General features: G+C 47.3%; 1 protein-coding gene across 1 annotated transcript in view; it reads right to left on the reverse strand.

Moving 5' to 3' along the window:
- LOC132783772 (uncharacterized) overlaps positions 1-14,183 on the reverse strand; it is a 112,719-nt gene that overhangs the window by 76,013 nt on the left and 22,523 nt on the right. The window contains 4 exon segments of the mRNA XM_060789133.1: positions 1-5,240; positions 5,880-6,230; positions 6,473-6,976; positions 13,999-14,115. Of these exon segments, the coding sequence (XP_060645116.1) occupies positions 1-5,240; positions 5,880-6,230; positions 6,473-6,976; positions 13,999-14,115 (6,212 nt within the window).

Here is a 14,183-nt window from a genome sequence, read left to right on the forward strand (position 1 = left end):
ACAATCGGCGTCGGATTCACAGCCAGGTTGGCAGGTGCGATCGCTGTTGCAAATCTCTCCAGCCAAACAGTTGTTGCTCGTGTAGCAAACCTTGCGGCAAACCTGTTGATAACAACGTTCTCCAATCGCACAAGCGGAGGTCTTGGTACATGGCAAATTGCACTGGTTTCCGATGCACATGTGTCCATTGGGACACTGATTGCTGGCCAAGCATGGTGCGGGAACCCGCACGCAACCCTGCTCAGGTGTGGGATTGCCTTCGAAGCCATCGGGGCAGGTGCATTGGCTGCGATGTTCGGCAATGCTGCAAAGAGCATTCGGACCGCAGCTGGTGCTCGATTGACAGGGATCCAGACACTTGTTCCCAATGCAGGATTGCTCCTGCTTGCACTCCTTGTTGCTGCGGCAGCCTAGCGCGCAATGGCCATCGATGCAGGCCAAACCACTGGAGCACTGACTGTGATCCAAGCAGGAGACAACACATACATTGCCCACACAGCGCTCACCATCGGAGCAATCCTGTGTGTTGCGGCATGCCACACGACACTGACCATTGTAGCATAGTTCACCGCCGCAGTCAATATCCGTAGTGCACTTGGAAGCGCTGCGTGCACAACCGTTCTTGGCCGACTCCGAGATGGGTTGGAAGCGCAGCGGGCAGCTGCACACTGGCTTGCGATTTACGACCTTGCAGTCGGCATTGGAGCCACAGGCATTATCACAGGGATTGAGGCAACGTCCTCCAGCACAAATAGTATTCGCTGGGCAGTCGGCATCTCCGTTAGGGCACTGTCCATCTGGACGACAGCCCTTGGTATTAGGTTGAGGATCTCCGATAAAGAGTGGTGGGCACTTGCAACTGGCGCCTTCGGGTGTCACCTCACAGATGGCGGTGGGATGGCAGTTGCCCGGAGCGCAACCACTCTGCTTGACACAGGCGACTTCAGGCAAAGGATTGCCACGGAAACCGGGTGGACATTGGCAAACGGCACGATGATCCTCGGCCAGACAAATGGCATTCTCGCCACAGGATTCCTCATCACAAACATCGTAGCATGTGTGAGTCATGCGGTTGCACATTTGACTGGGCGGGCAATCGTGATTATAGACACATGGCACGCTCTTGCAGCCGTTGAAAGGATCATATGGATCGCCGGCATAAGGTCCAGGTGGGCACTGACATTGGGCCTGATGGTTGTTAGTGATGCACACGGCTCCAGGTCCGCACTTGACACTGTCGCAGGCAGGTCGGCAGCTCAGCGACTGTGTGGCTTCATCCTTGATGCAACCCTCCGATTCGGAGCACTCTGCATTGCTGCGACACTGATGTTTCCGTTCCGGCTGGCAGCCGTTGCGATCATTGGGATTACCCACGAAACCGTTGAGGCAATCACAACGTCCTTGGTGATGGCGCGCTACACAAATCGAGTTGGCTGGGCAGGTGAAGGCGTCGCAAATGGCCACACACTTGAGCACGCCCAAAACGTCAGGGCGACATGCCGAAGCATCTGGACAATTGTCATCGTTGGTGCAATCGGGCAGTGAGGGTTTCTCGCAGGAGGAGACAACGGGATTCCAAACGTAACTGTCGGCACAGTTGCAAATCGCGTGACCCGCTGGATTTATTTTACAAAGTTCGTTCGGTCCGCAGACAACATTCGAGCAGAGATTGATGCATTCACGAGTGCCCAAAGCGCCAGCTTGGCAACCAAATCCACGCTCACAATCCTTGTCAGTCTTGCATTTATCTTCGAGATCGGGCACTTTGCGTTCAGGTTGACAGCCGACCTGCAGATTGCTGGGATTGCCAAAGTAACCATCCGAGCAAATACAAGAGGAACGATGATCATCGGCCACACACAGAGCATTGGGTCCGCATTGAATCTTGGAGCAGGCATCAACGCACTTGCGCAGACCCTTGCCCAACTGGAAGCAGATCTCCGAATGGCGACAGTCGGCATCATTGCCACACTGACCACGAATGCTGCAGCCCTGGCTGAGATCGTGTGGATCTCCGACATAACCCAAGGGACACAGACATTTGCCGGCATCACAAATGGCGCGCGGTCCGCACGCTGTTTTCGAGCATAGATTCTTGCAGTGTCCGCCCTGGCAGCTGTAGCCATCGGGGCACTCGACACGCTCACTGCACTGACACTGATTGGCGTCGTGACAGAACTTGCTTTCGATGGGCTGGCAGCTGCTGTAGGGATTGCCAGCATGTCCAGACAAGCAGAGGCACTCGAAGCTACCGGGAGTATTCAAGCAGGCGGCGTTCAGTCCACAAGGTTTGTTGGCACATTCATCTACATCTTGGCATCCCACGTAGGGATTTCCACTGAATCCTTGCGGGCAAATGCAGGTAATTTGATTACCGGCAGCGCGACACTCAGCATTGGGACCACAGCTGTTCGGTTGACAAACATTCTTGTTCTGAGCACCACAACCTTCGTACGGATTGCCAAAGGTGCCGGGGTTACAGGCACAACGGCTCTGTCCCAAACCATACTCGCAATGGGCATTCTCGCCACAGTTGGGCGAACACTTCGCCATCTCGATGGGTGGCATGCAGAGCAGATCGGGATTGCCCACAAAGTTGGGCTCACACACACATTTTCCATTGCTCTTGTCGCAGGTGGCTCCGATGCCACAAACGACGCCCTCGCAGCGTTCCTTGCAGCGTCCATTAATGCAGATCTGACGCTCATCACACGGGCGAGAGGCGCTGCATTGATCGGTACTGCAGCTACCGCCGGGGAAGGGATTTCCAAGATAGCCTTGGGGACACTTGCAGGTGGGTCCTTCACTGGTGGGAATACAGAGAGCTCCCTCACCACAGATGACATCCTGACACTGTGAAACGCAATCTCCGTCGGCATTCTTGATGAAGCCCACGCGACAACGACACCAGCCAGCATGCTGATCCGTCTCGCAGTAGGCATTGGGACCACAAAGCAAGCTAGCGCAGGGACTGAGGCAACTGCCATCAAGGCAGGCCAAATTTCCAGCACAATCCTCGTTGGTGGCGCAAGTACTCTTGGGCACACCGTTCTCCAAAATGCAGCCACTCTTGTAGGGATCTCCTGTAAAACCTTTAGGGCAGACACACTGATAGCCGCCCTTCTTGTTGACACAATAAGCGCCATAGGCGCATGGCAGATGAGCACATTCATCCTCATCAGTGCATCCAAGTAGTGGATCTCCCTTGAAGCCCGCCTCGCACATGCATTGCGGTGGATCTGAAGGTGTGCACTTGGCATTGATGCCGCAGGGGAAACGTTCGCAAGGACTCTTGCACTTGTTGTTGTCTTGGGGATCCAGGAAATATGGTGGCGGACATACGCACTCTCCGGGTTGTATACACTTCTCATTACTTGCGCATTCCTTGTCTGCGGCACATTTACGTTGGGCAGGCGCACAAAGTCCATTGTAGGCATCTCCCTGATAACCTTCGGGGCAGTGGCAGCTGTAGCCACCCTGCTGATTGATGCACTGGGCGCCATAGGCACAAAGTTGAGCGCCACGTTCCTCGCATTCGTTGACATCCACGCAGCTGCCGTCGGCTTGCGTCTGATAACCCTTGGGGCAGGCGCAGTAGCTGACGCCACCCGCAATAGAGATGCACTCTGCACCGCTGGGACAGGGCTGTCCAGTGGAGCAGCCTGCCAAGACGCAGCTGTTGCCCAAAAGCTTGTAGGGTGGTTGGCATTGACACTCGGGACTGTTGCAGAGTTCACACATAACAAAGGGATTTCCAGTGTGTCCCTGAGGACAACGGCACTCGTAGCTGCCTGGCAGATTCTTGCAGAGCGCATTCAATCCACAAGCAGGCTTGCCTCGCTGTCCAGAACACTCATCGACATCCTGGCACTGACCACCTTCGGGACTACGTTCATAACCTTGCCGACAAATGCAGACGCTGCTGCCGGTGAAGGCATCTTGAACACAGCTCTCGCCCAGAGCACAAGGATTGGCGTCAGAGCACCCGACAGTCTTGCCGGAGGCACAGCCATCGCGATAGGCATCGCCTGAGGAACCACCTGGACACTGGCACAGATAACCGCCTGCAGTGTTGGTGCAAATGGCATTGTCGGCACAAGGATTGGCGCGGCACTCGTCGATGTCACTGCAGCCGCCTGGCAGCGCAGCATTTCCAGTGTATCCCGGTGCACAGAGGCACTGGGCTTGTCCGTTGGCCAGCATGCACTGAGCATGGGCGCCACAGTCGCGCGTCTCGCAGGGATGACGGCAATCGTTGCCAATATTCGGTTCCGGGCATAGGCATCGTTGGGTCTCGTCGCAAATGGCATTGCCGGGACACTGTTCGCTCGAGGCGCAGCTCACGATGGGCACACAGCGCACCGAGGGATCCGGATCGGCGAGAGTGCCTTCGGGACAACGGCAGGAGTAGCTGCCACCTGGCTGATTAATGCATTCAGCGCCTGCGCCGCATTTCACCGAGCCAGAACGGCATTCGTCGATATCCAAGCATTTTGAGTGTGGATCTCCTGAGTATCCAGGTGGACAGGCGCAGCTGTAGCCACCCGGGGAGTTTGTGCAGCTGGCATTCTGGCCACAGCTACCAAATGGTCCGTGCACCAGATCGCATTCGTCGATGTCCACGCAACCAGCGGAAACATCGCTTGGGTTGTAAGTCCAGCCCTCCTCGCAGACGCAGTACGCTTCATTCTGATCCGGTTTGCAGTAAGCATGGGCACCACACTTGACATCCTCGCAGGGCTGCTTGCAGGCCAGTCTCGGCGGACTGCCAACATAGCCAGCCTCGCAATCACAGCGATACGATCCGGGCGTGTTCAAGCACTGGGCATGCGGTCCACAAGCCTCGGCATGAGTGCGACACTCGTCAATATCCACGCAGCTGGAGCCGATGGGCTCGAAGCCATCGAGACAGAAGCAATGGTTCTCAATGCACTCGGCGTTGTTGGTGCAGTCAAAGTTGCTGCTACACAAAATGTTCACATCGGTGGGCACACATCCATCCTTGGGATCTGGTTTACCATCATAGCCTGGCGGACACTTGCACTCGTATCCTGGTGCAGTGTTCTCGCAGATTGCGTGTTCGCCGCAAGGTTTATCCAAAGCGGCACATTCATCGATGTCCACACAACCCCTGAAGGGGTCTCCGGTGTAATCCGGTTTGCACGTGCAAACAAAACTGCCGACGGTGTCTGTGCAGATGGCGTTATCGCCACACGGATTATCCTGGCATTCGTTGATGTCTGTCGAGGTCGCGATCGCGATCGCGTTTGGTGCGTAGGGGGAAAAGCGCAGAGACGGATGGGGAGCAAAGACGGGGGTTGGTTCATTTCAATGCAACGCGTGTTCATTGGCGTGTTGTGGTGTGTTCGTAGGCGGAGCAGGGCCGAGGGGAGGTGGTTAAATATATATTGCAATTAATTAAATTAGTAATCAAATCAAACAAATACAAAATAAACATATGAGAGTGGTGGAAGCATAGCGTGAAAAGGGGGGAGCGGTGGGAGATTCAGGAATTGGGAGACAAAGATACAGATACAGATACGTAGGAAAGCTGTGGAAAGCTATGGGGAAGCTGTGGAAGCAGGAAGCTCTCTAAGCTGGCAGCAAAAGCAGCTGAAAGCGTTTGAGTTTCAGAAATAGAGAGAGAGAAAGACACAGATGGAGAAAGCACTGACTAAATTAGAGAGGCGTAGGTGACAAAACACGACAAAGTCGAAAGGAATTTGTTTTTAAATTTTGATAATCGTGTTTGGGATTTGCCAACTCGCACATCTCGCCAGTCACAAATACATTTTCAGCAAGACTTCTGTTCAGGGAAGATGCTGAGAATGCATTTAAACAAATACAACATGCAGACATGCAATTAAGCAAATACTAACTCTCGCAGTGCAAATAGCCCTGTCCTTGAAATCCGCTTGGACACAAGCAGCGATATGAGCCCGGGAAATTGATGCACTTGGCATTTGTGCCGCACTTGGCAACGCCATCGGGCTGATTGCACTCATCGATGTCCAGGCAGGCCAAACCGGCGCCCGATGTTGCTGCCGGTGTGATTATTGTGTCGCCATCGCCATAGCCCAGTTGTAGTGTGGGTGTTGTGCTGGGCAACTCGGCGTTTGGATCGTGTTCGAGGACAAAGCCCAGTGGACAACGACATTGAAAGCTACCGCCCAAGTTCACGCATTGAGCACCCAAACCGCATGGATTGTTAATGGCGCATTCATCGACATCTGCACATCATGTTGGTTGGTTAATCGTTGTTGTTAATGGAATCAGTTTTTTGTTTGCGGTGCATGCGTCATGTATTGAGCGTGTGTATATGTGTGTGTGTTTATTGTAAGTGTGTGCATGAGTTGTGCCAAAAAACGGTGCCAAAAAAAAAGAATACCAAAAAGAACGTATGGCAAAAATTTCAAATATGAAAATGAATTCGTAGCGTATTCAGTGTTGGTCGTATCAATGTTGTACTTACCCTCACAACCGTTCATTGGATCCCCGCTGAAGCCATCGGGGCAAAGGCAGCGGAAGCTGCCGTCTGTGTTGAGGCAATCGGCATTGCGACCGCACGGAGTGCGAGCGCATTCATCGAGATCGACGCAACCCTGTTCGGTGCGTCCGTCGCCATCGTAGCCCGGCGGGCAGTCGCAGCGATGACTGCCCTCGAGATTCGTACATATGGCACCGGGTCCGCAGACATTGGGGTATGCGCACTCATCGATATCCTGGCAACCGTCATAGGGATTGCCCACAAAGCCATCCGGACACGCGCACGTGTAATTGCCGGGCGTGTTGATGCACTGCGCATGCACACCGCAGGCCAACGGATTGCTGCACTCATCGACGTCCGTGCACAGCACTTCGCCGTCGCCCGTGTAGCCGTCCTTGCACTTGCAGAGGAAGTGCGCGGGCAGATTGCAGCACTCGGCATTCTCCACGCATCGCGATGCTATCGCCGGATCTTGGCATTCGTCAATGTCTGCAATGGCAAAAAATGATTGAGGCATGATTAATAATGTGGCAATCACAGAAGAACTGACTCCCCTCCCTCCCTACCATCTTAACCATTAGCAAACGAATGACTTAGGCAACGAACTTGTTATTTACGCATTTACCGCTTGACTGCGTAACGCAACGCAAAGCAACGCAACATGCTGCGGTAGCTTGCAACGTCAGCAAGTGGATTGAACATTTTCTAATTTGCATGTTACGCATGACATTTCAGTGTCATCTGCCTTGGCAACCAGATACAGTCCCCAGCCCCAGCTGAAGCCAAACCAAGCAGCAATGTCAATGCACACAGGATGCACCAATTGCATATATTTTCCCATGATCCGAACCAATTACAACATTGAGCTGGCATTGAATCGAACTCGCATGAATATTAGAAGTTGCTCTTGCATCGAAACAGATTTTAGTACATCAAATTTGATTTGAATTTATTTTCAATTTGAATTCATGAAGAAAATTCTTTCATTTTAATTCAACGTGAAAACTAAAGTATCTTTGCTTCATGGGAACTGACTTATCAATTTAATTTCGCATTCAAAATGATTGCTTTGTTAATTTCCTGCTAAAAGAATGGTATCTGAAGTCGTATCTTTTACTTGCAATTACTAGACGAATGTAGAATGTACAATTGCTGCTCGCTAATGACATCTTCATCATATCTTTTCAGCATAATTGGCATACAAACGCACAATCGCAGCGAAAATCTTGAGGAGAGGAATCATTTATAATCCAATTGCAGATTAATGGGGTAAGTGAACGCTCATGTTTTCTGTTCAAACTATAATCAATTTGAAAATCACAGTTGTTTGTTTTTTTCTTTTTTCTTTTTTGCTATAATTGATTTATACTTTTGTTCAATCGGTTTGCTTGATTTGGTTAGTTTGTATCTTGGTTCATTTGTTGATATTGATGTGAATGTTGATGGTGTGTGTTTAGCTAATGAATGCACAACAAGCACTCGTTTCTAGTCGTATGTACAGCTCATGCGGAAGCACAACGATCTGCTTTACGCTCCAATAGGCCGCAGCAGCGCATTGAGAATTCAATTCAATTCTAGCCAGCAGAGCCAATGAAGCGGCAACTGTGGCAAACGATGCCAGAGAAGAACAGAGAGAGACTTTTAGGGCCACAGTCCGAATGGAAAGGTTTGCTCGGTTCTCTGTTCTGTTTTGCAGTCTGGCAATCTGACAGAGCCATTAATCATTGGTTTTATGGATAAGAAATGTTGTACATTTATAGCTAATATGACATAAGTACAAAAGTTGGCAAAAGACGAGAGTCGAGAGGCAATCACAAGGGCAGTGGCAACAGCCTTCCTTATAATTATGGGCAGTCGAGCAGGTTGCGCAGTTATAATTACTAGTTTTTAGCTTATAAATTAAGAGGATCATCACTCTCAAACAGGAACGTCTTTGCCTGTGAGACTGAGCTAAGACTGCGACTGAGAAACTGAGAGACTGAGAGTCATCTGCCGTCGTCTATGATATGACTGCATTCCATGTTACCAGTTACCAATTGCTAAGTCTGATTACTCAATGTCATCGTCTACGTTCGCCTGTCTGCCACTTGGCAGTTGCAAGTTGCCGAGTTGCCAAGTTACCCAGTTGCCAGTTGCCAGTTGGTAGCCAAGGAGTTTTAGTCAGAAGCAGGAAGCGTTCTATGTTCGTCTAAGTTTCAATGTCAGTTTAATTACTTTATGCAATGTGCACACTGAAGCCTGAGAGACAGAAGACAGTCCAGCTGCCCGTTGTCCGTTTGCCGTTTGCCGTTTAGGCCATTGACCAACAGGCCATTGGCTCTGACTGTGCCTGTCTGCGAGTTGAGTTCAGGTGCAAAATTCAATTTATTTACGCCTCAGCATACTCCCATTATAATTGAGATTTCTTTTCACTCAAAACTATGCTTCTCTTCTCGATTTCGAGTTTAGTTCTGCTCTCCTTCATGTAGGCGTTGTCCAGCCTTGGGCCAAATGTTTGTACTTAAAAATTTGTTTTTTTTTTTGTTGCTAGCAAACCAATCAAATATGCGTGACTGCAGGTAATTAAGTTGAATGCATGTTAAACAAAAATATCTTTGCTTCTCTCTCTCTCGTTGTCTTTCCATCTAGTATTTTCTATTGCCCGTGGGCACAGCCCAGATTTCCGGTTGAATGTCTGAGGAATCATTAGAAAAACATCGAATGGCATTGGAGGAAGAATTCAAAACTTGTTCTCCAACTGCCAATTTCTATGTTCTTTTTAATGCTAGGCTTGTTACGTCCAATATAATTGGGCTGAAGAGATGAGATGGGCTTTCATTAGCATTGAAACACTAAATCAACATTAGAAATAACCTTGGATGCTTTTGTTTAATCTACTCGAATGTACGCTTCATGTATTTAGCTAATTCTCTTCTCCTCTATTGCGAAATATTCAAGTCTGTTCAGATTGGCAATGTTTTAACTGCGCTAATCAAAGCTAATTAGCAGTCGCGACTGTACTGATTTATTGTAAAGAGCTCAAACAATCTACAATGTAGATAAAAGCGTGGCTCTGGGTCTGGACTTGTTGGCGTCTCTCTAATAAATTTATGTAATTGTTCTGCTAATTAGCATTTGCAATTTATGTCGTTGTTTTCGTTGTTGTTGTTGCTTTTGTTGTTGTCGGTTTTTTAGTTATGACATTCGTGCCACAAATTTGCACTATTTTTACAGATAGTCGCACATACTTAAAATATATATACTATGCATACTTTGTATATCTATTTTTATAATAGAAGCGCAGCAATTTACGAGCGGACATGACTTTCATGCTCGACTGCTAAACTATGATGAACAACTTAAAAAAGAAAAACGAAATAAGAGAAACAGATAAAAAAACAGCAACTCAAAAACTAAAAGTCTGTGTGTGGTAATTTATGGTGAAGCATAGCTAAATAACATTTGAACTTGAACTCAAGCAAAAAAACTAAACTTAGCATGAAAAACTCAAATAAGTAGATCGACAGTCAGATGCTCAGTAAAAGCTATAAATCATTTCAACAACTACAAAAAAAGTACCTTAATTGTTTACTACTTTTATTCAAAAAGGTTTAAATTTTAAATTTTAAGAGCAGATTTTTAAGACTTTTAAGTAGAATAGAATATTTTATTCTTATTGAAAAGTTTCTTATTTGTATCTACGACATTTTTGTGTTTTCCTTAAACGTTCTTTTCTGTGAACACTGACAACTCTTTGAGCAACTCTTCTTTATATAGGGTATACACAAACTGGGAGAAGAAATATGAAATTAGGCACGGCAACAACGAAAATTAAAAACCAAAGGAATGAAAAAAGAAAAAAAAAACGACGACAACAACATTGAGAAAAAGATCAAGGTCGGGCGTCGTCAAGTGATGTCAGTGGAAGCCGCGGAGTTCGCATCCAAAGTTGAGGTTGAAGTCATGGGTGGCTCAATTTGGCGGTGGCGCGTAAATGTGGCAACACGCTGCTGCGGCATCGACTGCGGCTTTAGTTGAGTTGAGTTGAGCTGAGTTGGGGGCAATAAGGCGTGTCAATGTCGGACGCGTTTAAAGCCATTTTCATGGCTTATCAGGCAAAGCGGCGGCTAGGCGACACGCCAATTAATTGCTGCTGCCATTTTGATATGCAAAGGAAAATAAAAGTTGTAAAGATATCAGATATACCCCCTACTATATACGTATATATATGAGTATATTTAGGTCTGCATGGCAGATAAACACGTTCACAGTCGACGCTTATCAGCTGACGTTGATCTTTTGAAGCTGTGCATCGAAGTCGAAGTCGAAGATGGAGTTGGAGCTGGAGTTGCAGTTGAAGTTGAAGTTGAAGTTGGGAGCTGGGAGCTGGGAGCTGAGAAGTTGAAGTCGGTGCCGTTTGCGGCTTTTGAGGACACAGCACACAGCATTAAGCGCCGAGTCGACAATGTTGTTGTTGTGCCGCCGCAACGTGGGGCACAATCTATTTTATCCGTTTTAATGATCTGCCCCAGTTAGCGAAACGAAAGGGAGCAAGCCGCCGCTGCCGCTTGTGGTGAACGTGGCAGCAAAATTAAACAAAAAACACAAAACAACAACAAGCAACAACAAACAGCAATAACAACAGCTGCAACAACTTGTGTTGCTGTTCGACTGCGGCAAAATAGTTATAAATTTAGCACTCAACTCGGTTATGGAGTCGACACTCACTCCATTTTGGCATTAGAAGCAAAAAGCTATTGACTTGCCACAAACCACAACCTCCCCCCTCCTCCGTTAGTGTGGCAATTTTGTCTTCATTGCATAACTGGACTTTGGCGATGCGTTAACGAAGTCGTCGTCGGTGCACGCATCTGAGTTATGAACATGAACATAATGCTGCCAATGTGCCACCAGCTACCAGCCACCAGCTATGCAGCAGGTGCTTGCAACCGTACCGTTAGACGCGTGGTTGTATGTGTGTGTGTGTGTGTGTGTGTGTGTGGTAGTCAAACAGGTAGCCCCACACACACAGAAATAAATACTTTGAGTAGGAGAAGCTGGAAACTGACCATGATTTGCAGCAAAGTTTAATAGGTGAACTTGAGGCTAAGATGCAAAACTGGATAAAGTTATGAGCGTGGCAGGAAAACAAGCGACAGTTGCCATAAAATGTGAGTGAAGAGAGACAGTTGCAAGAATTGAATAGAAGAGTTGCATAAGGTCAGTAAAAGGAGGCAGCTGCCCGTTAAAAAACTGAATAGAAGTCACATAAATAGTCAGAATATAATAAAGAACTTCTTTGATAGATCGATATTTCAACTGAAGCGCAAAGTTATGAAGGACTTTTAAGAATAAATATGTAGGCTTTATTTTTGTAACTTTATACTTCAAAGTCACTCAATGACAACTTTAATCTCTTCAGTCAGAGTTGATAGAGAAGTCTTTGATATTCATTCACATTTATTACTCTATTGAATTTTTACTTTTAATGCTTAAATTTCAAACTCACACGTCGCATTCAATGTGAACTTTGATTTCTTCACAGCTTTTCAAACGAGACTCTATTAAGTAATTATCAAATAAGATCGTGGCAGATCTTTTATGTGCTCTGCTGTGCTGTGCTGTGTGAATGCAACAATCAGCGTCATAATCTAAGATAAGTGCACATTTATGCAATTGCGCTTTAAAAAGAGTCGTTCATCATGATTTAATTAGAGCTCGCGACTTGATTTGATGAACTGTGTGGGAAAGTCAGGCCTTAATCGAGTTGACTTCAGCCACAGGCACGCACTTGGGGAAAACTTTGTTCTCAGCGTATTTAAAGCAGGTTGATTCAAATGATTACAACGAGCACTTGGCTTGAGTTCTCTAGAACCTTGCCTCGACTGTCCATTTGGCAGTCTCTCTGTCTCTCTCTCTTTGCGTCTGTCTGCCTATCGTAATGAAATGCAACGGAAGAGACGTGCCTATAGAATGGAATTAGATAATGCTCGTATGACTGAAATGCGATGCTGAGACGTTACATGCCACTGCCCAGAATTTATGCATGCCTGACGCTGACGACGCTGACTACGATGACGATGACTCCGATTCCCACTTTGCCCCCTTTTTCGCTGCTGCTGCTGCTGCGAGAGAAGTCGTCACATTGTAATCTAGAATCTCGGCAACGTCTTCATACTTAGCGGGGTAATGCCAGAGCGTTTGTGAAATTTGCGCTCGTTATCGCATTGCATCTGCCAACCAAGAGACAGAGAGAGAGAGAGAGAGATGCAGGTGAAAAGAGGGAAGCTCTGCTTGAGTGTTGAAAGTTCTGGCGTGTCCATGTTTGGGGTCAGATTACATGACACTGATTCCTCGTCTAACAGACGTGTATATGCTCGTACGATCATGTCTACGTCTACTGCTATGTTCTGCGGTGCGAAAGCCATTGCAACAAATCTTGTGGCAACCACCAACACCATCAACATGATCATCATCATTGTCAGGAATAGACTTCTACGTAAGTGCTAGCTGGGTTAGAGTCTTCCTATTTCGCTGGCTATTATTATTATTATTGTAGTATTTTTTGATTTCTTATGCCCGCGTCTCTCTCTTTGGATGCTCTGTGTGATGCCATAATGTGTTTTCATTACGCAACATTAGGCCCAGTCCAATTATGGCCAGCACTTTTTCACTGTCGTACAGGTCGACAGGTTGGACAGGTGCGCTTGAGGGTTTTGGGCCCACGCTGTGAACGGGAACGCGCTCCATGAAACATATTCATCAGTGAAAGAAATGTATAAAGGAGAGAAGAGTTTCAAAAGGCATCTTCTAACGTGCCTTACAAATCTTAGCTCATCGATGAAAGCCATTTCATTGTGTTTACTTTACTTATCTTTGCGATTAAGCAAAAGCACTTGAAGAACTCTTCCTCATTCTCAGCTTTTAAAGCATTTGCATTTGCTTTAAGATCATTCTCTTTGACTTCGCTTTAGTATTGTGAGCAACGCTCCTGAGCAATGTTAACAATAACTAACTTCTAACAATGAGCAGACGACGCTGTAAGGTACTCAAGTGTAATCGCTACATGGTCATTATTATTACCTCGACTAGATAAGTATACACAGAGAGCGTAGATTCCACAGCTTGGCCATTGTGAGTGCTGAGAGAAAAGCTTTCATATTGCTGTTGTTGGTGTTGTTGCTGTTGTTGGTGTTGTGATGGCCGGCGCGTCTTTTGTTACATTTTAACTTGAAGCTGGGCACTTGAGACGATTGAAATGAGTTGGAGACTCGAGTTGAAGATCTCTCGCTAAGATTTCCAGCGAAAGAAACCGTTAGCAAACGTAACGTTAAGAGATCTATGAAGTAACCTAGACTAAATCATGGTCTCAGGCAACAGACGTTGACGGAAGTACAAAACGGCAACAACAATCATTTGTAGTTTGAGTTTGGGTTTGGGTTGGGTTGTTCGTTCGTTCGTTCGGTCATTATGCCTATGCTTAGACTAACAACAATACAATAACAAGACTCGAAAGATAGTCGAAGACTTACCTTCACATTGGAAACCATTGCCGCGATAACCCGGAAAGCAGGTACACGTAAAACTGCCCAATGTGTTTGTGCAATGGGCAAAGACATCGCATGGCCGTTGCTTGCATTCGTTCTCATCTGTATTTGTTGTAAAAGGAAAAGGTTTTTGATTTCAACCGGTTAACGGGTTATGTAAGCGGAGAAGC

This window comes from Drosophila nasuta, chromosome 2L, assembly GCF_023558535.2.
Source record: "Drosophila nasuta strain 15112-1781.00 chromosome 2L, ASM2355853v1, whole genome shotgun sequence".
Taxonomy (NCBI): domain Eukaryota; kingdom Metazoa; phylum Arthropoda; class Insecta; order Diptera; family Drosophilidae; genus Drosophila; species Drosophila nasuta.